Source organism: Danio rerio, chromosome 9 (genome assembly GCF_052040795.2).
Source record: "Danio rerio strain M-AB ecotype USA chromosome 9, GRCz13ab, whole genome shotgun sequence".
Classification (NCBI taxonomy): domain Eukaryota; kingdom Metazoa; phylum Chordata; class Actinopteri; order Cypriniformes; family Danionidae; genus Danio; species Danio rerio.
Genome location: NC_141029.1, coordinates 22,356,136 through 22,381,186, shown reverse-complemented (window position 1 = coordinate 22,381,186; position 25,051 = coordinate 22,356,136). Strand labels below are relative to the sequence as shown.

Here is a 25,051-nt window from a genome sequence, read left to right as displayed (position 1 = left end):
GTGTTTGAAATAATGTTTACTGTAGCAACACATTTAATCAACCCCAAGCTAAAACATCACAGGAGAAAAACACACAAGCACACTTGACAACAAAACAACATTTTGATATATTTTAAATGATAAAACAACATGATCATAGTTTCAGAGATGGAATCTTTGGTTTGTCTAATAAGTCATATTGAAATTTAGAAGAAATTACTTATACATTAGACAAATCTTTGCATAAAACAATCAAAGTAAAAAAAAAAAACAGTCTTTATCTGATGCAATAAAACAATCATATCACTCCTGTCCAAAAAAATGTACAGATATATTTTTGAAACACTTTAAGGGGATAAACATGATTGTTTTGCAGTAAATAAAGCAGCAACAGTACATTTCAACTGTAAAACGTGTGTTTCCAGTTTCTACATGACTGAAAAACCCATCCGTCTCTCCAGAACAGGTTTGAGAGGAGAATACGGGTGTGGAGAATCACAGCCCAGTAGCTGACGTGTAGACGATTCCCAATCCCTGCCGATCTCCAGCCTGCTGCACACACACGGATACTGTCTGTCTGTCTGACAGGCCCAGTCCACGGCCCTCTTCACCGCCTCCCAGTACATCAGTCTGAATGGAGAAGAGCAGAAAGTCATGGATGCACAGATACTGGAGTGACTCACTATGAGGACGCGTGCTGGTACCTGGGCTCCTGGGACTCTTTGAGTCGGAGGAGAGACTCGAGCAGCCGTCCCACCGCCAGCTTCTTCACCCGGATCAGCTGCAGCACCAGCAGAGTCGCCAGCAGCCTCAGAATATCAGCATGAGCTTTCACACCTGACACACAAACATCTGACTGACTCAAGGGTTAAACACACAAACATTTGACTGACTCAAAGGTAAACACACATAGACCTGTCTGTATATAACAAGCACATATATATTCTTTATATTCAAAAGCAATTTTTTAATCTAGTACACTCTATAGTATCTTATTATATAGTATCTATTCCTCAGTTTCACAAGGCTGATAATGCCCCTAAATGGCACACATGAATGGTAACTGATCTCTTAAGATTTCAGTAGACAGTCAAAAACAAAGCAGCAACAGGCAGTAAAAGATATGTTACCTAAAGATTGGATGCCTTTCTCCTTAAGGAAAATGTTGGCAAAAAAGTCAACGTCCAGGTTGAAAAATCTGCTCATCCTGCCAGTGCACTCCCAGTATCCATCCTGTATCCAGACACAAGCAATAGAGTCACATTCTCTTGATTACACATTTTCATTTTATATATAGTCGAGTGCATTAAATGATGTGTAAACACCTCGTGCTGAAGCTCAAACAGCTCATTCCAAGGCACTGCAGTGTCAGGTCTGCTTAATTCTTCTGTCATGACTGGCTGATCCAAGATCATCTTACATGTTTTCATCTGTTCCCATGGGTGAAATCCTTTAGATTTTTTTTTCATTTTTATCATCGAAAGTTTAACCACAGGTGAATCTTCTAAAGTGTGAGTCAACTCAGGTTGTGCAGGAGTCAAAGTGTCAGTTTGCTGGAGTAGTTGGAGATTTTGTATTGCCTGGTCTTGTTGCCTTAGTAGGGATGATCCAAAGAGTCCAGAGGTTGAGGAACCAGATTGTGCACTTTGGAGGGAACCACCAAAGCCTCCAAATACAGAGCCTTGAGGTATAGACTCTGCGGTTTGACCAAAAGCAAATGTAGAACATTCACTCCTGCTAAAATATCCATGGTCACTGCTTGTAGGAGGAGTAAAAACAGGAGGAGGAGGAGGAGGAGCAATATCAGGAGTCACCGACAGGCATTGTGCAAATTTAAGATGAGAAGGGAGGAAAAAATCTTCACGGAGAGGACGAGCACGATGCCCACTGGTAATCGCATCAGCAGAAAAAGAGATAGCACTTTCACTCGAGGTGTACATTACTGGCATACTATTTGCAAAAGGAGGACTGTGACCTGCAGCCGCAATCTGGTTGGCAGGAGGAGGAGGACAACTGTCTCTCATGAAATCTCCTCCAGACATTTTGACAGCCTGAAAAAGAGGAGGAGGAGGAGGAAGAGGAGGTGAAGGAGTCATTGAGAGAAATTGCTCTAACCTGGGCATTGCATGTTGACGCATGGATTGAATACGAGGAGCAGCTCCTGGAGCACCAGCAGGAGGAGGAGCAGGAGGAGGAGGCCTGTTAGTCATGGAGAAAGAATCCAGTGACTTTTCCCATATTTCAGAGGCTTGAAGATTGGAACCCTCTATTAAGATGTCACACAAGCGGGGACGAGAAGGAGGAGGGTGAGAGGGAGGGGGAGGACCACTTGTTATACTGCAAACATTGCTAAGAGAACGGCCGAGAAATCCTGCTGAGCCAGCGTACCGAGGAAATGCTCTTGAACGTAAATCACGAACGGGCACCGAAGGAGAAGGGGGTACAACCAGATCATCAAAACATTCCTCCTCCGAATTATAGCATAAATAATCAGGAGTGACTTCTTGAAGAGCAAAACCAACATCAGAAGACGTTGAGCAGCGACTGTGTGAGTCCTCTGAACTGGATTTCGCACAAAGATAATCACTTGCTTCCGCTAATTCCATCTGAAAAACAAATGCATTCAAATTATTGCTGTGGACACTGAAGAGCTAAAAACTAATGAAACCAACTGTGATTGTTAAACCACACGACTCTTTATGTTGTTACCAATTCTTCATCTTCAGCAGCAGCAGCTTCAGTCCACCCCATATATGGCAGAATGTCCACATCCTCCTCTGATATGAGTTTAGGAATATCTGTGAATCCAGTGTCAAACTCATTTGCCTCCTGCAAAGAGCAAATAAGCACATTCATTTTCCATTTATAAGTGTTCAGTTTGATTCTTCATTAATTCACAACATTTTATTAGAAAAATTCAGCCGTTTTGTAAGAGCATGTGACGACCTGTCTGCCCAGATGGTTACTTTTTCATTATTATTAATATATTATTTATGTGTAAACTGGTATATTTGAATAGCAACCTACCTACAACAAATCAGTGTCAGTATTAGAGTAAATGTTCTGGCCATATCCAGGTGTATAAGAGTGTGTGTGTGTGATCTAAACACTGTTAGTTAGCAGTAATCATACTGTACCCGCTCTTCGATGGCGACAAAGCTTGTGAACTGAGACAAGATGGAGAACTCTTTACTGAGCTCAATGATGAAGGACTTCAGCTCTGCTTTCTTCTCCTGATAGGGAAAACAGCAAATCAAGAAAGAAAAGAAAGCACATCACATAATTTAGGTTACAATGCTGGTTATATTAAAACAGGAACATGCAGTTAAATATTGTACCTCATGTTCTGCCTCACTGTTGCCTAGAATGCCATCTTCATAGTCTCTGATGATCGCTCTTGCTGTTAACTTGTGAAGGAACTATATACACACACACGCACACACACACACACACACACGCACATGCACACGCACACGCACACGCACACACATGCACACACACACACACACACACACACACACACACACACACACACACACACACACACACACACACACACACACACACACACACACACACACACACACACACACACATGCACATAATCCTCAAACACTCTATGTCGTTTCAGATTATATGAAGTATTTCAGATGTTCACTCACAGTTCCCTTCGTCTTCTGCAGTTCTGTGGTGGAAACCATTGTTTTGATCTCCTGCCCACTCAAATCACCAAACAATGTGGCCTTAAAGAATAATTATTACACAATTATAAACTATAAACAGGCAAACAGTTATGAAATCAGCTGCATATTGATTACTGTATTATTATTTTCACATTCAATTTCCATTTATACATCCAAATTTCTTTTACAACCTTCTTATTCATGTTACCAATATTGATTGCTTCACAAGGTTTTCAATAACCAAATTTAATAAAAATTGTCTAAATATTTTCCACATTTCCTGTAAATTAACAATTATATGCAGGATATTTCATTATTTTCACTCATGACACTGTATTAGATACTATATTAGTACATTTACAGTAATAGATGTCCAGTCCTCATGAATAACATTCAGGGATTTTGTAAACTGTTGATTCAGAGTTTTGAACCAGTTCATTGACCATTTTAAATTAATCTCACCAACTCAAATTGCAATACTGAACAAATAATAAAATAATGACTAAAATGTTGCAGTGACCGACAAATCTCAGCAGATATCGTGTCATTATACATTAGTATTTACAGAACATCAGCATCAGTGAAGCATGTCCACCTGAGTGCAGTGCGGCACAAAGCCGTATACGAGAGTGTGCCAGTCACTGAAGAGGGCATGAAGCTGTGAGGGAGCTTGAACAGGAGGAGGCGCTTTGGGATTAAACTGCTGCCACTTCACCGCCACTGATCTGCAGCCTGGAGACTCCATACGCTGAACCTGAGTGCGCACCTGAAACCACCAGCAAATCTGTTCAGCTCCAGCCTCAGAAACAATGAAGAGATAAATTAACAAAAACAACAGCATAAATCACCTTTTCTGCCCAAGTGTGTTTCATCTTTGTGTCAAAAAACTCATATGTTCCTCCACCTGCCTGAGCCAAAGCTCTGAGCATATGACGATTAGCGGTCAAGCTAGACAAAGACAAACACAAGCAAACTTTAGATTCAGAAACTCACTGTCAGACGAAGAGAAACACAGAGAGACTTGTTTAAAGGCAGACCTGAGTCCGCAGGTGAAGAGACGCGTGTGGCAGGAGTTTTCTCTGACCAGCTGTAGAGTCACAGGCTGGTTCTGAACATGTCCATCAGACAGCAGCAGGACGTTCCTCATGCCCTGGCAGGGGGGCAGCAAGCTAAGGCTCCGGAGAGGCCGCCACAGATCAGTGCTGCCACCAGCGCCGCTACACGACTGAAGACAGGACAAATACACTGATACACACAATCACAGTCAACTCTGACTCTCATTAAACTTTACTCACCATAATAAACTTCCTGGCTGCTTCAGATGCCTCATTTAAGGGCACCGGTGCAGGAAAAGCTTCCTTGTAATCTGTTTAAACACACATTAGAATTGAGAACTGGGATAAACAGTCATGCACACATGATCTCTCAGACAAATCACAGATTAATGATGAACTGAAAATGTTGACATGATGATCAGTGAGAGAATATCAGATGCTTTCAGTGAACACTAACCAGTGCTGAAAGAGATGATGTTGATCTTCAGTGAGCGGTCCAGAGATTTGAGCACTTGAAGGGCAATCCTGCGGGCGTTCAGCATCGCTTCTCCCTGCATAGACCTGGAGGAGTCCAGCAGAATGACCACATCGCTCACACTGGACGATCCTCCAGAAAGAGACAAACCGCTTGACTTGAAGTCTGGATAAAACACCAGCATGCAGGCCTGCAGGGATCAGATGGATGCATTCATGCTTAGTTTGATTAGATTACTTCATGATGTTCAGCAAGATTGGGCGAAATACAGACAACCATGACAGATGTGTCTGATAATTTCTTTACCTGACTGTCTTTTTCTGGATGGTTCTCAACCCACATCCTGGGCATGTGAATATTAGAAAGACTAAAGGACACCTGTAACCCATCAGGTCCCAGAGTCTGTCCTGGTACCGTGCTGATCACTGCCTTACAGTCGGTCATCTGAACAGGAAAGACATTAGTACTGTTCATATTGTTCATACCTGAATCTGGTACTTTACGTTAAAGTACACTCATCAAAAATTCAATTCATTTTTGCTCACATTTTACATCTAAAACATTTCGGTGTACATAAAAAGTCTACTTCTGTCAAATATTGTTCACACATCTGTCTATCTCTGTTTTAGTGAACACTTCTCCTTTGCTGAGATATTCCTACCACCTCACAGGTGTGGCATATCAAGATGCTGATTAGACAGCATGATTATTGCACAGGTGTGCCTTAGGCTGGCCACAATACAAGTTTTGAGAGAGTGTGTAATTGGCATTCTGAATGTCCACTAGAGCAGTTGTCCATGAACTGAATGTGCACTTAATTATTACAAGCTATCTTGAAAGATGTTTTAGAGAATTTGGCAGTACATCAACTAGCCTCACTATCGCAGACCACATGTAAAGCCTAGTCTGAGACCAGCCACCTGGACAGCTTCTGTAACAATCGGTTTGAATATCCAAAGAATCTCTGCACAAACTGTCAAAAACTTTGTCAGGAAACCTCTCAAGCATGCTTGTTGTCCTCCTTGGGATCTCAATCTGATTGTTATCATAACTGACCTGAGTGGGCAACCGCTCACATCTGAAGGCACTTTTAAGAAGTGTTCTCTTCACAAAGAAATCCTGGTGTTCACTGTACAGGGCAGATGGCAAAAACCATGTATGACATAATGTGGGGGAGCAGTTTACTGATGTCAACTATTTGAATCCAGTGGCCCATGGTGGCAGTTATGGTATGAGCAGACGTGGGTTAATGAACAAACACAGCGGCATGTAATTGATGGAATTTTGAATGCATAGAGATACCACAATGAGATCCTGAGGCCCATTGTTGTGCCTTGGATCCACTAATATCGCCTCATGTTGCAGCAGGATAATCTACATCCTAATGTTGCAAGAATCTGCACACAATTCCTGGAAGCAGAATACATCCCAGTTCTTGCATGGCCAGCATACTCGAAGGACATTCACCTATTGAACATGTTTGCGATGCTCTGGATTGAACTATAAAACAGTGTGCTCCAGTTCCTGCCAATATCCAGCAACATCACACAGCCATTGTAGAGGAGTGAACCAACATTACACAGCTCACAATCTACAACCTGGTCAACTCTGTATGACCGAAATGATCACACCAGATGCTGACTAGATTTCTGATCCCCCCACCCCCCTTAATAACAAAGATTTAGATAAATGTGTGAACAATAGAAATGATCTTTGCCCACAAAAAATGGGAGCAAAAACAAAACTGTTGTATCTATATTTTTGTTGAGAGTATTTCTGTAAGGAAATGTACAAAAAGTAAATTAATAACCTTGGTTTTGATGCGGTGTGAACAGTTTAAGTTGATAATCTCATAAGGCATTTCAATGGACATTGACAGAGAAAACTCCCTGAAGAATAAACAAAACATTAAAGAAACAACATGTGGTTTGTGACATAAAATAATGAGCTTTTCTATTGTTTCTCCACAGCAGTTTAATCTTCAGTGAACTTCCAGCAATTGAGACTCTCACCCCTTTGACTCGGACAGGCCAATCTTTTCAACAGTTGTCTGAAATACAACACAACTCTCAGTCAAAACACTGAAATGAACAGCGGGCAAATGACAGCAGTGAAGGACCAACCTGAGTTGTCTGGTTAAGGGCGGCGCTCTCTTGCCATGGTGCCACGCTGCCAGACAGTGAGAAGACTATAGAGCCCGATCTCACCACCAGCTCAGTGATGAACGTCACCTTGATCAAAACTGAGGCTCCAGGAGGAAGATTCCCCACGCTGATAGTAAACACATCCTGATCACATAAACACATGACCTTAGACAAACATTCCTGTTCATATCATCCACACAGCAGTTATTATTATGACTAGCTCATCTGTAGGAAATGATGTTCAGGAGCTCACAGGTGCATCCTGGTCCATCAGGTAGGCTCCATGACCTTTCTCTATAGCCTGCTTGTACTCCTTACGAGCCTGCTCTTTTTCCTTTACCTACAGCACAAAGAAACACTTGTAAAATGAACAGAAAATAGCTTTAAATATCAGCTGAACGTGACAAGCTGTAAATGATTTGCACCTCTCCAATGACGTGCTTTCCATTGATAAAGGCTTCAAATCCACACACTGCTGCCGTCTCCTCCAGTGGAAAGACAAACTTTGCTTCAATGGGAACAGCACTCTGATTTGTGTAGGTCTGAAAAATGATGACCTGGTGACAGAGCAGAGAAAAATTTACAGTCAGCTTACGAACCCCCCCCCCCCACCCCCCCACAAACATTCAGTTATAGTTTATAGTTACAATATTTTAGGTATTTTGGTTTGGTAAAGGGTTTGATTTAAGCTCTTGAGTTTTTAATGTTTTTGTTCTCATGGCTTTAAATGTGCCCATTAGGGGTTGTTTTAGATCTATTTTCTGATTTTGCCTTGTGTGAAAGGAATCCTTTTGCCTCTGTGAGAAAGAACACACCTCACCCATCAGGTCCATCAGTTTGCACTTCACATTGACAGCCTGTAGAGGAAGTTTCTGACCACTGCTGTCCAGCAAACCTGCATTCATCTCCTCCAGAGGATTCTTAGTAGACTCCAAACCCTCACTGTCATCACTGGACACTAGTAATAAGAAATAAGAGAGAACAAAAAAAGATTAACAGCACAAATTACATTACATTAGTATTGTGTTACCTCTATTGTGCCAGTGCTGAAACACTCCAGCCCAACATGCCTGAATGACTACTGCCCTGTAGCACTCACACCTATCATCATAAAGTACTTCCAGCGGTTGGCACATCTGAAAGACTCTCTGCCATCCACACTGGACCCACACCAGTTTGCCTACCGTGGCAAAAGGGGCACAGAGGATGCAGTCTCCATAGCACTGCACGAATGCTGTTTATTGACTTCAGCTCAGCATTCAACACTGTCATACCCTCTAAGTTAATTATCAAACTTAGAGACCTGGATATCGACATGTCTCTCTGCAACTGGATTATGGACTTTCTGACAAACAGACCTCAGAATGTTAGATCAGGCCACATCTGCTCCACCACCATCACAATCAACACTGGTGTACCACAGGGCTGTGTGCTGAGCCCCTTCCTCTACTCCCTTTTTACCATTGACTGTAGGCCTGTGAACTGATTCAACATTTTCAAATTTGCAGATGACACCACAGTGATTGGTCTAATCAGCAACAATGATGACACTGCCTACAAGGAGGAGATACTTGGTGCACTGACAATAATCTGCTCCTTAACACCAACAAACTGTCCAACGCATCACAGGGACCACATTGCCAGCCATAGAGAATATCTAGAAGAAACACTGTCTGCGCTGAGCACGCAGTATTCTTAAGGACAACTCTCACCCTGCACACAGACTGTTTTCACTCCTGCCTTCCGGCAGGCGCTTCAGGCTCCCCCAGACAAAAACCACCAGACTGAGGAACAGCTTTTTTCCCCAGAGCTGAACTCTGCACCCCACTGACTCTTTTTACCCCCAATACACCCCCCACTCTCCACTAACTTATACTCCTCACAATCACTGCACTGTTTAACATTTGCACATTTAAAATTTGCACATATTCATTGCACTATATTGCACTGATTCAATTATTTGAACTCTACATACCCACAGCACATGGACATTTGTAATCATGTTTATCTATCTGCACACTTCTGATTATTAATAGCAACCTGTACATATATTCATTTATTGTAAATCTCTGTTCATAGCTAAAACAACCTGTATACAATGTTCATAGTAAATCCATCTGTAAATATCGCTATTTTTTATAACTGCACTTTATAATTTATAATTGTATCCTGCACTTGCTGCTAGTGCACTGCTGGTTAGACCTGAACTGCATTTTGTTACATTGTACTTATGACAATAAAGTTGAATCTAATCTAATCTAATCTAATATGTACAGAGCATCAAATCATCCCAAGAAATGATTTCTTTCCACCATGTCAACATTTTTTATACATATTAGAAACTACAGATTGAAGATTATATAATTATTCTAAACCCCAAATAAATGTAATAATAATTATAACCACTATGATAAGAATGACAATAATAATTGTATTATTAGTAGTATTTATATTTACATGGTATCCTATTTTTAATTACAATACAAGTATCTCTCATTTCTCATATGGCACCTGTCACATGTTTGCCTGGTCCTCTGTTTCTTTGTTCTGTTTTCCTGATGCAATTATCTGCTCACAGGTTTTTATTTTGTTAATCTTTACCCAGTGTATGTCGTCCATGTCAGTGTCAGGTCTCGTCCATATTGTGCATGTAAGCCCTTTATTGTATTATTAAAGAGCTTACTCTCATCACTCTTGTTTGAGATCACGGAACACACAAGTGATAAGTCTATAGAACTGAACAACACTACCCAAGCAAAGCTGCCTTTGGAAAGTCCTCAAGGATGCGTTACTGTGTTCGTAGAGTGGGTGCTGGTGAACAATGGAACCAATTTCACCACTGACCCCATTGAAGAGGACTTCACAGATCAAGATCCAGAATTTAGTCTGTGATCCATCACCCCACTTTTAAAGCATAATTCAATGCATCAATGCATCGCAATTATTTCTCTTAAGATACTGGATTGATACTTAAAAGTTCAGAATAGATGTTTTATTCAAATTTGATTGTGAGGATTTGGGCCTGTGCAGGCATAAGCTCTAAACAGAAAAAAGTGCTGAGAGGCGCACATACAGGTCCTGCAGAATTTGTTTCAATTGGACAGATGGATACAGTAATTGCAGGCATGGAGCTTCTGATCCTTTGTGTGTCCACATTCCTCACCACAACCGAAAGCAATACCTTGGGTCCTCATCTCGACATGGATAAAAGACCATCACCTGCAGCTCAATCTGACTAAAACAAAACTTCTTGTTTTCCCTGCAACAATATTCATAAATCAATCTGAAGTCAGCTACAATTATCCCTCCCAATTCAGTCAGGAATCTTCGATTGACCTTCGATGACGAGTTACCCTTCAAAGAGCACATTGAGGTTTGCACAATACAACATCAGAAAAATCTGACCCATCCTCACTGAGCACTCAGCACAGATTCTTATCCAAGTGCTAGGCAATTTCTAGACTAGAGTACCGTAATGCTCTCCTAGCTGGACTCCCATCATCTCTTGTAAAACCACTCTAGTTCCTGCAAAATGCTGCAGATCAGCTAAATTTCAACAGCCCCTACAGAGCCCATGTCAGACATCTCTTTATTTCCCTGCACTGGCTACAAGTTAAAGCTTGCAAGCTTTGTATTATTATCACTTGATGCGAGTATGGGATAAATGGATTGATCCCTTCCTGATTGTAAGTTGCTTTGGATAATAATATCTACTAAATGACTTAAGGTGAAGGTATCTACGCAGGGGAATAGGCTTAGAGGAGGATTTGAGGTAAAACTGAGACTTGACATCCAAATGGGCTAAAACATCATGAAATAATTGTATAAACAAATATAACCTAACTGACAGCTCTAGTTGAAACCCAATCCCCCACATTTAATACCTGGTAATGGTAATGGTATGTGCTGTTCACTGGATGTTGCTTAAAACTTACAGACGTCAGTCGGTGTGTCTGTGAGCTCCAGTAAGGTATTGATTTGAGGCTGGAAGTCTTTTAACTCGTCCCCCTCCAGAGTGAACTGCACCACATACTTCAGTCTGATCTGCTCTGTGTTAAACACCACAAACTCATCGTCCTGTCCAATATAAGGCAAAACACAAACCCAAAGGTCACATTAGATCCCAAAACACAAGCAGAGTGTTAAGTACACAGAAAAAGACTAAGAAGAGCACCTCAAATTCAGAAAGTCTGTTGTGTGAGCGGCGGACTCCATGAACGCTGTGGAAGCCGTCAGGAGCACAAGTCAAACTGGTGTCTTTCTTCAGCAGGTCTTTGCACCGACCCAACGCCACTTCACACACCAACAGCAGCCGAGAGCCGTCAGTTACACTGGGCTTGGAGTATTTCACACTGGTCCTTTAAGAGGTAAAGTTATTGAATCACTGTGTAACAAGCTATAATATAGATGTGCCCTAAGTAAAATCATATTATTTATATGTGTTAATGCAATACTAAGACATGATGGTATAACACAACCTATAAATATGAAAAACTGTACATGCTATTAATGCACAAGGCTACTGACTTTAGAGAGTCACTGAAGTAGATTCCTCCTCCAAGATTCCCGATATCCGTCCTCTCAATTCCATGCAGTTCAACTCCAACCCTGGGCAGCAGCAGACCTCTACACACAATATTTAATCAAAATGTACATAAATTTAATGACTTATTAATAAATCAAATTAATTACATATATTATTTAATCAGACAATTTCAGATATGCATGCAGGATTTTGGAGGTACGTGTACTAAATACTGCATAATTGTGTGAGAGCACAATGTCACAAAAGCAGAGAAAGGAGAGGATAGTTCTCTGAGTGATTTACTGACTGCACAAATAAAAAAAAACACAGATGAAGCTGCCTATTTCAGTAATAACCAAGTTCAGTGGCTTTTGGCTGTTAACCAATAGTCAGTTAATATAGCAGTTAATTGACTACCACAACTGGTAAATCATGTGAATCACATTGACTCATAATGCATATTTAATTGTACATGCCAATTTTTTTTGTACATGACAAGTTATTTCTTTTGATTAGCTTATAAGCTTAATCGCAGTCATGTACATACCAAGGAAATAGTTCACTTCCGCATTGAGAATAAGTTGGATTTGCTCTTACCGTGACAGTATTCCAACCAAACTACTAGGACTAGTGGAGTGGAGGAGGGGCTTAATGTTGCCTAACTCCTCCCTAAACATCTGAAGCTCCACCCCTCTGCCGATGCGCACAATCTGCTTAATCTGAACAGGCCTGTAGGTGATATAAGTTTAACATAATTTATGTTATGTAAATACATGAAAATTTCAACCATGCCTGAAAAAATACCACAAATCATCACAGTCCAGTTTACCTGTCCTGAAGCAGTTTAGAAACTGCATGAAACTCAGGGTTTTCTGGTGGAACAAAGTCAATGCTGCACCTCAGAGCTCGATACTTTCCCAGAGACGAAGGGGACGGGCTTCCCAGAGTGGCTTCACTCACATTCACAATATCTCTGATCAGCTGGAGACCACAGGAGAATGTTAAGTTCATGTCTTCATTGTTCAACAACAGCCTCGTGATGAAATCCCCCAAGTAAATTATCTTATTGTCTTATATCTCATATGAGCAGTATATTGTAATACTAAAGTCTTAATGGTCCTAATGTGGTATAATAAATGTAATACTATGTTGGTTTACACATTACCTGACAAAGGTCTAGTTTCTGAGACACAAGCTTGTGTTTGGATGGAGGGTCGCTCATTCTGAGGGGCAGGAGTGTGTTGACCTCCTCTAGCAGGGCTTTGGCTTCATCCTCATACTGAGTCTTTTGTGCCTGCAGTAACAATCCTTCCACCCTGCTCACCTGCAACAGCACAGAGACCTTAAACACACTGTAGTAAACAATCTGAATATTCACTGTGTGTGATTAAATAAGCTCCTGCTCACATCATTGAGGCTGATTCTGGACAAGGGGACTGTCAGGATGTTATTAAGAGAACCGAGAGCTTCAGTCCAAATCAGCTCCACGAAGACACCAACTTCCTTTGATAATGTGCTGCAGTTCAGCCTCTCCTCCAGCAGAAGCTGCCAATCAATCAGTCACACACACATTTCACACACATTAAACACACATTATACATAAATCACACGCATAAAAATAGATGTTTGTGTTTACCTGCTGCAGGCTGTAAGATGCCAAGCGCTCAACCTCAGCAGGAAGTGTGTGTGTCTTTGTGAATCCCTGAGCCTCCATTTCCTTCATCAGCATCAGATAAGCTTCCACAGCATCTTCAGACGTCTCACAGAAAACAAGCTTGTCCTGGACCACTGCGGTCTATAGTGAGAGAGTGTCCATCAGCACAAGAGCACAAGATTCAGTACCAACAGTACAATCAGACTCAAATAAGAACAATTTACAATAATAAACAAGTTTCAAGAGCAAACCTCAGCTTCACGCAACACTGAACACAGCACACGATACTGCTGGCCTGCTCGTCCATTGACACCCTGGAGCTCCAAAACAGACAGAGTCTTGGGTTTGACCTGCAACATAATCAGACATTTTTAATCTGGTGATGGCTACAATAATCACTTTTAGAAAGAAGTGTTTAAGGGGTCATTTTTAATAATTTAAGTATTCCCCTGAATTATTTTATCTGGTTGGTGTCAATAAATTGTTATTTTTGAGCTCTGATACGTACAGTATGATTTATAGTGAATTGAATTATTACACTGTATAAAAATAATAGAAAAGCATTGCAATGCTAAAGTACAGCTGAAAAACCCACCGTTCCTTATATAAGTATTTTGTACTGATGTTTATTAGAACTGAATGAAAGGAGTTTTAATAATTGTCATATTTCTGGAGCAGACAGTGTGTGCGCATCTTTTTGCTTCAATTTGCAACACTAGACAAACTAAAAACTTTTTTCATTTAAATTATCCACAGAGCAGTATACTGATAAAGAAACATGCAGAATCTGTTCTAATGTCTGCCTGTTTGGTGCTCAGTGATCTGTAGGGCCGGTCAGAGGCCAACAGTTCAAGTGGTATATACACTCACCGGCCACTTTATTAGGTACACCTGTCCAACTGCTTGTTTACGGAAATTTCTGATCAGCCAATCACATGGCAGCAACTAAATATATTTAGGCATGTAGACATGGTCAGGACGATCTGCTGCAGTTCAAACTGAGCATCAGAATGGGGAAGAAAGGGGATTAGGGACTTTGAATGTGGCATCAACAACATGTAAGCATGGATCCATCCTGCCTTGTATCAATGGTTCAGGCTGCTGGTGGTGGTCTAATGGTGTGGGAAATTTTCTTGGCACACTTTGGGCCCATTAGTACCAACTGAGCATCGTGTCAGCGCCACAGCCTACCTGTCCATTGTTGCTGACCATGTCCATCCCTTTATGACCACAGTGTTCCCATCTAATGATCTAACTTCCAGCAGGATAACGCACCATGCCATAAAGCGCAAACCATCTCAGGCTGGTTTCTTGAACATGACAATGAGTTTACTGTACTCAAGTGGCTTCCACAGTCACCAAACCTCAATCCAATAGAGCACTTTTGGGATATGGTGGAATGGGAGATTCACATCATGGATGTGCAGCTGACAATTCTGCAGCAACTACGTGATGCTATTATGTCAATATGGACTAAAATCTCTGAGGAATATTTCCAGTACATTGTTGAATCAATGCCACAAAGTATAAAAGCAGTTCTGAAGGCAAAAGGGGGTCCAACCAAGTACTAGTTAGGTGTACCTAATAAAGTGGCTGGTGAGTGTAGGTTATTAAGATTTAAGTCATAAAGTTTGTACTGTGACAACAACTGGCTCTTTTTTATTAAAATATTAATGTAAATTATATTTCATGACTTGACTCTGATAATGTAAATAATGCATGAAGTTGCTCACCTTTTCAAAAACCGAGTACTTGGCCACTTGAAAAAATGAAGGGAATTCAGGCAAGTCATGATCAGCACCTTTGTATACTCTGATAAAGGTAAAGGAAAAGATCAGTTAAACAAGCACATCCAAATAAGAGAAGTGTTAAAGAAACAATGAACTATTGAACAGCTAGTGACAGTGACAAAGAACAAAAGCACACCTGAATTTGCTAGCACGAGGTCCACCCTTCTCAAGAATCTCAACCTCTGCGTTTGGGAGATCAGGCTGACCTTTGAACTTATTTTTTTCTAGTATCTTGGTCGACACTATAACCCCTTTAAAGAGAAAGACAACAACATTGTTACATAGTTTAATCTCACTTAAATGTGCTTTAATCACAGCTGCAGTCTCAAATACATTTCTCAACCAAATGTAATGCAACATAAACATACAGTATACAAATACTGAACCACACCCTTTCAGCAAACACAGCTTAGCTACCATAGATACAATTTGCTTCAAACAAACATCTGTTCAAAAAAACTATGCAACATGTATTTGGTTGGTAAGTTAATAATTAATCTTCTAAACACAACTGCAGTCTGAGGAAGTGCTATGAATAAAAATCTAAGCCACACCTCATGTTCACATTACGCTAACATGACCACAGAAACAATCAGTGTTCATGAACTCCTACATGAGGAAGTTAAATCTCCTACTGTACCTGGAGAAGGGAGGGATTCATTGGTTGGATATGACAGCTGTGGGGTTAAATTATGCTCCGTCAAAGGCAGAAGATGTCCTTCATCCACACAGCTCCACACATACTGCGTTCCAACCACCGGGATCTGGAGCTTCTGGATGCTGCGCTGCCTGTTACTGCTCAGGTCATTCACATGGCTGGTGACCACAAAAGAGCACTGGAGAAGATATAAGGAGGTCACATGCCACATATCAGCCCTTTGATGACTCAATTTAGAAAATCAATATGAACATTATCTATACAAATCCTATGTTCTTATTGCAGCTAACTAAAAACAAAGTATAAAATGTTTTAAAACTTTTAAACAAAGCATAAATTGAATAATAGAAATCAAAAAATGAACCTCTTTGTTGATGGTGTAGGAGATGTTTCCTCCATTCTCCAGAAGAGCTGATTTCAGCTTCTGCTTCTCTTTAAAAGGCACATTCTTCACATCAAACACAACAGTACAGTTTTCAAACACTGTCATGATGCTGTCAGTGTCTGAACAAGAAGAGAAAAGAAAGACTGCAGTAAACCTTATCAATCACACATGAGCTCTTTAAAATTATTATATTTCTTCTATTTTCTTGTTAACCCTAATTAAGAAACACCTTTAAAATAGTACTTATTTGGCATGAAATACGTTAAATTATCCTTCTTTTTATTTAAAGACATGTCACAAATCCTAGTCAATGATCCAACTGCTGTTGCTATCTATCTCTAGAGTTGTTCTCATGTCATTAGCAGTCGAAAGAGCAACTTACCGTCTACGAAGTTAGACGAGCTGTGACACGTTAGGATTTTAAGAATATATAGCAATATGTACAGATAGCAGACGCGAATGATTTGGTGTGTGAAGTTCAGTAAAGAAATGCTTCCTGAAATACAGTAAAGACACGCCTACATTCCCCTGAGATAACAACATATGACGAGCTCCATCCAGTGGCAGAATCCGACCTTACTAAATACACCTTTGAAACTTGTTTTTAAAAATCCTTTAAATCAGATTAGGTTTGAGTTTTTTTCTAAAGCTTTTGTTCTTTTTTAAACCTTTAGAAACAAACAATACATCTATCGTGCTAATTATGTGAATATTTTTTTTGTTTTGTTTTATATAACCTACAAAATGGGCGTCACGGAGGCTTAGTGGTTAGTACTGTCGCCTCAAAGCAAGAAAGTCGCTGGTTTGAGTCCCGACTGGGCCAGTTTGCATTTTTGTGTGGTGTTCTTCTCGTGTTTGCATTGGTTTCTGCTCCAGATTCTCCCACAGTCCAAAGACATACGGTATAGGTGAATTGAATAAACTGAATTGGCTGTAGTGTATGAGTGTGTGTGTGAATATGGATGTTTTCCAGTACTGGGTTGCAGCTGGAAGGGCATCCACTGTATAAAACATCTGGTAGATAAGTTGGTGGTTCATTCAGCTGTGCCGACCCCTGATAAATAAAGGACTAAGCTGATGAAAAATGAATGAATAACAGTACAAATTTAGAGAATTTTGGGGAGATAAAAGAAAAGTTTGCAGTGAATTTCAACTGAATTATGAAATTCTTTAATTTCACAAATGTTAGTTGAGGATATTTGATCTTTTCACCTTTTTTTTTGCCTCACATCAGTCTGCGTGTCAGTGTTGAACATTTTACGACTTTACAGTAGGTTACACTGTAACATGCTGATAACAGTCCTACAGTAAGTATTTCAAAGGTCTTTGGATTGCTATAGCAAACATTTAAATAACTGATTTCATCAATAAAGAGACGCCTATGCAAATTTGAATGGCAACACCACGTTCAATATTTAAACAATTGTAATCGTTTTAAAAATAACCCAAATTACTTAATGAAACCCAATTTTATTTTTCACTTCTTGAACAGTGATCAGATTCAGCCTACTTCTGTTTAAAGCAATGGTTCATCCTAAATATTTTTAATAATATTTTTAGGGGGCTCATTTTTATTTTCTTATTATAACATTAAATAATATTTGAGCTCAAATCGTGGTCTGGAGCTTTGAGAGTAAAAAAATGCAACAAAACAACGGGCTCATATAACATATTAAACTGAAATTGATTTGTTTTGTGCAAGAGACTGAATGGCCCATTGATCACATAGAAATGTAATGCATTGTTTATTACAATGTAGGCCTAAAGGAGAAGGACAATAGGAGTTCTAGATTATGCATTTTAGGTAATGTAATCTGACAACATTTTTAATTACCTTTGATTAATTAACTTGATTCTTAATCTCATCAAATAGATTAATAAAGAAAATAAATTAATTAAGCTAAAATTGTCCATAGTATATGTGTGAATGAGTAAATGAGAGTGTGTGGATGTTTCCCAGTGATTGGTTGCAGCTGGAAGGGCATCTGCAGCAAAAAACATGTGCAGGATGATTTGGCAGTTTATTCCGCTTTGGCGACCCCAGATTAATAAAGGGACTCAGCCAAAAAAAAAAAAAATGAATGAATGAATGAATGAATAATACACATACATCAAAGCACACAATATTTTTTCGAAACCACAAATTAACCTTGATTTTGCTACAAAAACAGTTGTTACTCATTACTATTAACTAACATAAAAACTTAAAAAACTCATGAATTTAAAATGAAAACAACAACTTTCCATAAATCAATGTTACATGTATTTTATTTAATATCTATAAACTTTGATTAACATGTTATGCTGCTTATAATGTACCCTGCTTAACAATTTATCTTGGGAATTAATGCAAAATCATTCACACTGTACATTCCTTAACACTGGTTTAACATTCTTATTTGCATGCAGTGTTAGTGGCTATTACTGGATGAATGCAGCATACAAATTCACATAAAATCTTAGTTAAAAATTTAAACAAAGCTTAATAGTGGTTTAATAGTGTACAGACAAAACACACATAGACACATTTAGAATGAACTGTTCAATATATTTGTATAAATTTGGGCAGTTTATTCTTGCATTATCACAGCTGAATTTTCAGGATTATTACTTCAGTCTTTGAGCCGCATGACACTTCTGATTGGTAATCTGATGGGTTGTTATATCATCAGTGTATAAAAACAGATGTGCTGTGTGGTACTTTTTTTTTTGCTTTAACTGGTATATTTGTTCAGTATTCTTTGATGTATGGAAAGCAATAAACAATAAACAACATTTATTTAAATGAAAAGAAATTGTTGTTATCAGTAGTACAGTCCTAAAAAAAAGGTGGTGTACTATTACCGACCCAACCCAAAGTATACAGGCAAGGAAACGAGTGTTCAACTGGTAAAGGTTGAGTAAATATTTTTTTGGGTGGACTATCCATTTAAAAAGGAAAAATATTTAAACATTTTTTTTTTTCTTTAAAGTAAGAATCTAATAGTCTAATTCTATTCAATGATTTATAGCTAACAGTGCCCCCGGGTGCCACGGTGGAGCAGTGAGTAGCACGATCACCTCACAGCAAGAAGGTTGCTGGTTTGAGCCTTGGCTGGGTCAGTTAGCATTTCTGTGTGAAGTTTGCATGTGGGTTTCCCCCGGGTGCTCCGGTTTTCCCCACATATCCAAAAACGTGGTGTGGGTGATTTGGGTAAGCTAAATTGTCTGTATAGTAAATGAGTGTGTATGGATGTTTCCCAGTCATGGGTTGCGGCTAGAAGGGTATCTGCTGCGTAAAACATGTGCTGGATAAGTTGGCGGTTTATTCCGCTGTGGCAACCCCAGATTATAAAGGGACTAAGCCAGAAAAAAAAGAATGAATAAATGAATAACAGTGCTCTCAGTGGATCCAGAGATTGGCTAACTATATTTAGCTGGTAAAACAAAACTGTTTAACTCTATAGGGACTTGTAAAATGAGCCTATTTCTATATATATATATATATATATATATATATATATATATATATATATATATATATATATATATATATATATATATATATATATATATATATATATATATATATTTATTTTTTTATTTTTTTTATTTTAATACTGTAAAAAAAATCATGTTTCAAGGCAGTCATATTGTATGTTGTTAACATAAGCTGTACATTTTAAATAATAATCAGGAAAACAAAAGCAAAGAACACTTCTTTAAAAACTCAAATAAGCTGCACTAGCTTATTTAATCATTTTAATATTGAAAAAAGATTCAATCAAGTTACAACAATTTATTAAACTTTTAAGTTAACTCAATAGAGTCAGTGCATACATAAATAAACAGCTTTTAACTTACTTTCTTTACTGTCGTATTACTTTACATTTAATAGGCGGCTCCTTCAAACATCAATCAGCCATTATGTTTGATTGTCACATTTGTGCATGCTTGTTTTAAACCAAGCTAATAGGAGTCTAGATAAAACACTAAAAACAATGAGGCAAAGACAACTCATAAATCATGTAACAAAATCCGTTCATTCCCTGTAGTGGTGGGCACAATTAAAGCAATGTCAAACACTGTTTTACAGAATTTTATTAATTTTCATTTTCTTGTCGGCTTAGTCCCTTTATTAATCTGGGGTCGCCACAGTGGAATGAACCACCAACTTATCCAGCAAGTTTTTACGGATGCCCTTCTAGCCGCAACCCATCTCTGGGAAACATCCACACACACACTCATAAACTACGGACAATTTAGCCTTCTCAATTCACCTGTACCGCATGTCTTTGGACTGTGGGGGAAACCGGAGCACCCGGAGGAAACCCACGCGAACGCAGGGAGAACATGCAAACTCCACACAGAAACGTCAACTGAGCCGAGGCTTGAACCTTTTTGCTGTGAGGCAACAGCACTACCTACTGCGCCACTGCTTCGCTCGTTTTACAGAATTTTTTTAGGATTTTCATTTTAGGAAACCTCAGTATATATATACATACATAGTCAGTATATATATACATACATATATATATACATACATAGACAGTGTTACAACCCAGAAACAAATCACCACATACCCGAATCAGAAGCCATGGATGAACAAGGAGGTGCGCCTCCTGCTGAAGGCACGCAACACTGCCTTCAGATCAGGGGATGCACAGGCCTACAGCACATCCAGGGCTAATCTGAAGAGGGGCATCAAAAAGGCCAAGCACTGTTACAAGCTAAAGCTAGAGGAGCACTTTTCCAACTCTGATCCTCGGCGCATGTGGCAGGGCATCCAGGCCATCACCAACTACAAACCCAGCCAGTCCACACCCACAGCCACAGACGTCTCCTTCCTGAACGAGCTAAATGACTTTTATGCCCGCTTTGATAGAGACAATAAAGAACCCTACACCAGGATCATTTCCTCCACCGACCACTCACCTATCACACTCACCTCCTCAGAAGTACCCACGGCACTGAGTCGTATCAATGTGCGTAAGGCTGCTGGACCAGATGGTATTCCTGGGCGTGTCCTCAAAGCATGTGCAGAACAGCTCGCTGGGGTATTCACAGACATTTTCAACCTGTCACTCAACCTAGCAGCTGTGCCAACATGCTTTAAAACCACTTCTATTGTGCCAATGCCCAAACACTCCAGCCCAACATGACTGAATGACTACCGCCCTGTAGCACTCACACCCATCATCATGAAGTGTTTCGAGCGGTTGGTCCTGGCACATCTAAAAGACTCTCTGCCACCCACACTGGACCCACATCAGTTTGCCTACCATGGAAACAGGAGCACAGATGATGCAGTCTCTATAGCACTGCACTCTGTACTCACACACCTGGACAATAAAAACACTTATGCACGAATGCTGTTTGTGGACTTCAGCTCAGCATTCAACACGGTCATACCCTCCAAGTTACTGATCAAACTCAGAGACCTGGATATCGACACATCACTCTGCAACTGGATTATGGACTTTCTGACTAACAGACCTCAGAATGTTAGATAAGGTCAAATCTGCTACACCACCGTCACACTCAACACTGGTGTACCACAGGGCTGTGTGCTGAGCCCTTTCCACTACTCCCTTTTTACAGTTGACTGTAGGCCTGTTAATAGATCTAACACCATCATCAAATTTGCAGATGACACCACAGTGATTGGTCTAATCAGCAACAATGATGAGACGGCCTACAGGGAGGAGATACAGCATCTGGCCACCTGGTGCACCGACAATAATCTGCTCCTTAACACCAACAAGACCAAGGAGCTCATTTTGGACTTCAGAAAGGGACGAACAGGCTCACATGATCCCATCCACATCAATGGGATGGCCGTTCAGCCTGTCTCATCCTTTAAGTTCCTGGGGACCCACATCTCAAAGGACCTTTCCTGGTTCACCAACACCTCCAGCCTGATCAAGAAGGCTCACTAGTGCCTATTCTTTTTAAGGCAACTGAAGAAGAACCAGTTTTCATCAGCCGTCTTGGTGAACTTCTAACGCTGCACAATAGAGAGCATCCTGACAAACTGTGTCACAGTCTGGTATAGAAGCTGCTCTGTTGCTGAGCGTAAGGCACTGCAGCGGGTGTTGAAAACTGCCCAACGCATCACAGGGACGACACTGCCAGCCATAGAGGACATCCAGAAGAAACACTGTTTGCGCCGAGCATGCAGTATTCTGAAGGACACCTTTCACCCCGCTCGCAGACAGTTTCCTCTCCTGCCCTCCGGCAGGCGCTTCAGGCTCCCCCGGACAAAAACCAGCAGACTGAGGAACAGCTTTTTCCCCAGAGCTGTCTCCCTCCTGAACTCTGCCCCACACTGACTCTTTTGCCCCCCCAATACACCACCCACTCTCCTCTAACTTAAACTCCTCGCAATAACTGCACTGTTTAACATTTGCACGTTTAAAATTTGCACATTCACTGCACCACATTGAACTGTTTACTTACTGAACTGTACATAACCACTGCATATGGACATTTGTAATTATGTACACACCCACCATACATATACACTTGTAATCATGCTTATTTATCTGCGTACTACTGATTATTGATAGCAACCTGTACATATATTCATATATTGTAACATATACACTTGTAATCATGTTTATCTATCCCTGTACATATATTCATATATTGTAACATATACACTTGTAATCATGTTTATCTATCTGCACACTACTGATTATTAATATCAACCTGCACATATATTCATATATTGTAAATCTGTTCATAGCTTATCCAACCTGTATATAATGTTCATAGTACATCCATCTGTAAATATCACTATAGTTTTCTATAACTGCACTTTATAACTTATTCCTGTATCTGAATCTAATCTAATCTAATCTAATCTAATCTAATATATATATATATATATATATATATATATATATATATATATATATATATATATATATATATATATATATATATATATATATATATATATATATATACAACAGTTCAACAACAGTTCTGTCTGGTTCTCGAATCTGATTGGCTGATAGCCGTGATATACTTAAATAATGTCAACACCCATACAGCCTCCTTACCCTTTGTGTATTACTCCACCCAAATACAGCCAGCAAAAAACAAATACTACAGAGTTTAAAGTTTAAAAGATGCTTGCTCAGCTGTTTAACTGTCAGCTTATGATTTGAATCCAACGCGGAAGAAAGTAGTTCCTGATACAAAAGGGTTTTTGAGACTCGTTTGAATGTTTGATTTTGTTTTTATATACACAATTATGGCCTTCAAACTGTTATATAAACGCAATATCACACTCGTAGCAGTAGACATGCGGCCTCGTGCCAACGCAAGTCTCCCACCAGTGCCGATATACAGCCATATCACACTGCTACTCATGTGATATTGCTTATATATATATATATATATATATATATATATATATATATATATATATATATATATATATATATATATATATATATATATCCCAAAAATGGTTTTAAAAAAATAAAACTGCTTTTATTCTAGATGAAATAAAACAAATAAGACTTTCTCCAGAAGAAAAAATATTATCAGACATACTGTGAAAATTTCCTTGCTCTGTTAAACATCATTTAAGTTTTATTTATTCAATTTATGTGGACTTACTGTATGTTTCTGACATATTTAAGACATATGTGTTTTGGATATAAGGACAAAAATGTTTCTGACATATATGGTAAATATATGTGCTGTACATGTAGAGGACATATATGTTTCTGGCATATATGGGACATATATGTTTTACTTTTTTGGACATATATGTTTCTGGCATATATGGGACAAGTGTTGTAGGGGACATATATGTTTCTTGCATATATGTGGACATATGTTACTGACATATATGGGACATAAATGTGTTTTACATATATGGACACACAGTTGAAGTCAGAATTATTAGCTCCGTGTTTATTTTTCCTCCCAATTTCTGTTTAACGGAGAGCAGATTTTTTTACAACACATTTCTAAGCATAATAGTTTTAATAACTCATTTCTAATAACTGATTTATTTGATCTTTGCCATGATGACAGTAAATAATATTTGACTAGATATTTTTCAAGACATTTCTATATAGCTTGAAGTGACATTTAAAGGCTTAACTAAGTTAATTAGGTTAGCTAGGCAGGTTAGGGTAAGTAGGTGAGCTATTAAATGATGATGTTTTGTTCTGTATAGAGTATCGGGAAAAATAGATTAAAGGGGCTAATAATTTTGACCTTAAAATGTTTTTTTTTTTTATTAAAAAATGCTTTTATTCTAGCCAAAATAAATAAATAAAACAAATAAGACTTTCTCCAGAAGAAAAAAATGATCAGACATACTGTGAAAATTTCCTTGCTCTGTTAAACATCATTTGGGAAATATTTAAAAAAAAATAAATAAAATAAAAGGGGGGTTAATAATTTTTACTTCAACTGTATATGTTTCTGACATATATGGGATATATATGTGTTTTACATATATGGCCATTTGTGTTTATGGCATATATGTGGACATATTTGTTTCTGGCATGTACCGTTGAAGTCAGACTTATTAGCCCCCTTCGATTTTTTTTTCTTATTTTTTAAATATTTTCCAAATGATGTTTAACAGAGCAAATAAATTTTCACAGCATGTCTGATAAGATTTTTTTGTTTTATTTCAGATATTAAAAGCAGTTTTTATTTTTTTAAACACCATTTTAATGACAAAATTATTAG

At 39.0% G+C, this 25,051-nt stretch overlaps 1 protein-coding gene across 1 annotated transcript; it reads right to left on the bottom strand.

The window, feature by feature from the left end:
• Positions 1-16,853, bottom strand: parp4 (poly (ADP-ribose) polymerase family, member 4). Its single transcript, XM_087267686.1, has 34 exons — positions 16,731-16,853; positions 16,328-16,467; positions 15,946-16,141; positions 15,442-15,556; positions 15,249-15,327; positions 13,767-13,865; positions 13,498-13,656; positions 13,269-13,406; positions 13,027-13,185; positions 12,691-12,842; positions 12,459-12,590; positions 11,864-11,962; positions 11,511-11,694; positions 11,272-11,413; positions 8,152-8,294; positions 7,762-7,893; positions 7,590-7,676; positions 7,316-7,480; positions 7,205-7,242; positions 7,003-7,081; positions 5,499-5,636; positions 5,175-5,382; positions 4,958-5,028; positions 4,700-4,887; positions 4,511-4,610; positions 4,258-4,428; positions 3,642-3,722; positions 3,318-3,398; positions 3,117-3,212; positions 2,689-2,808; positions 1,305-2,585; positions 1,110-1,212; positions 684-816; positions 1-609 (listed from the first exon to the last, which is right to left on the bottom strand). The coding sequence occupies exons 2-34, from the start codon at positions 16,451-16,453 to the stop codon at positions 408-410; spliced, it is 5,397 nt and encodes a 1,798-aa protein (XP_087123812.1). The 5' UTR covers positions 16,454-16,467; positions 16,731-16,853; the 3' UTR covers positions 1-407.
• Positions 16,854-25,051: the final 8,198 nt, after the last annotated feature.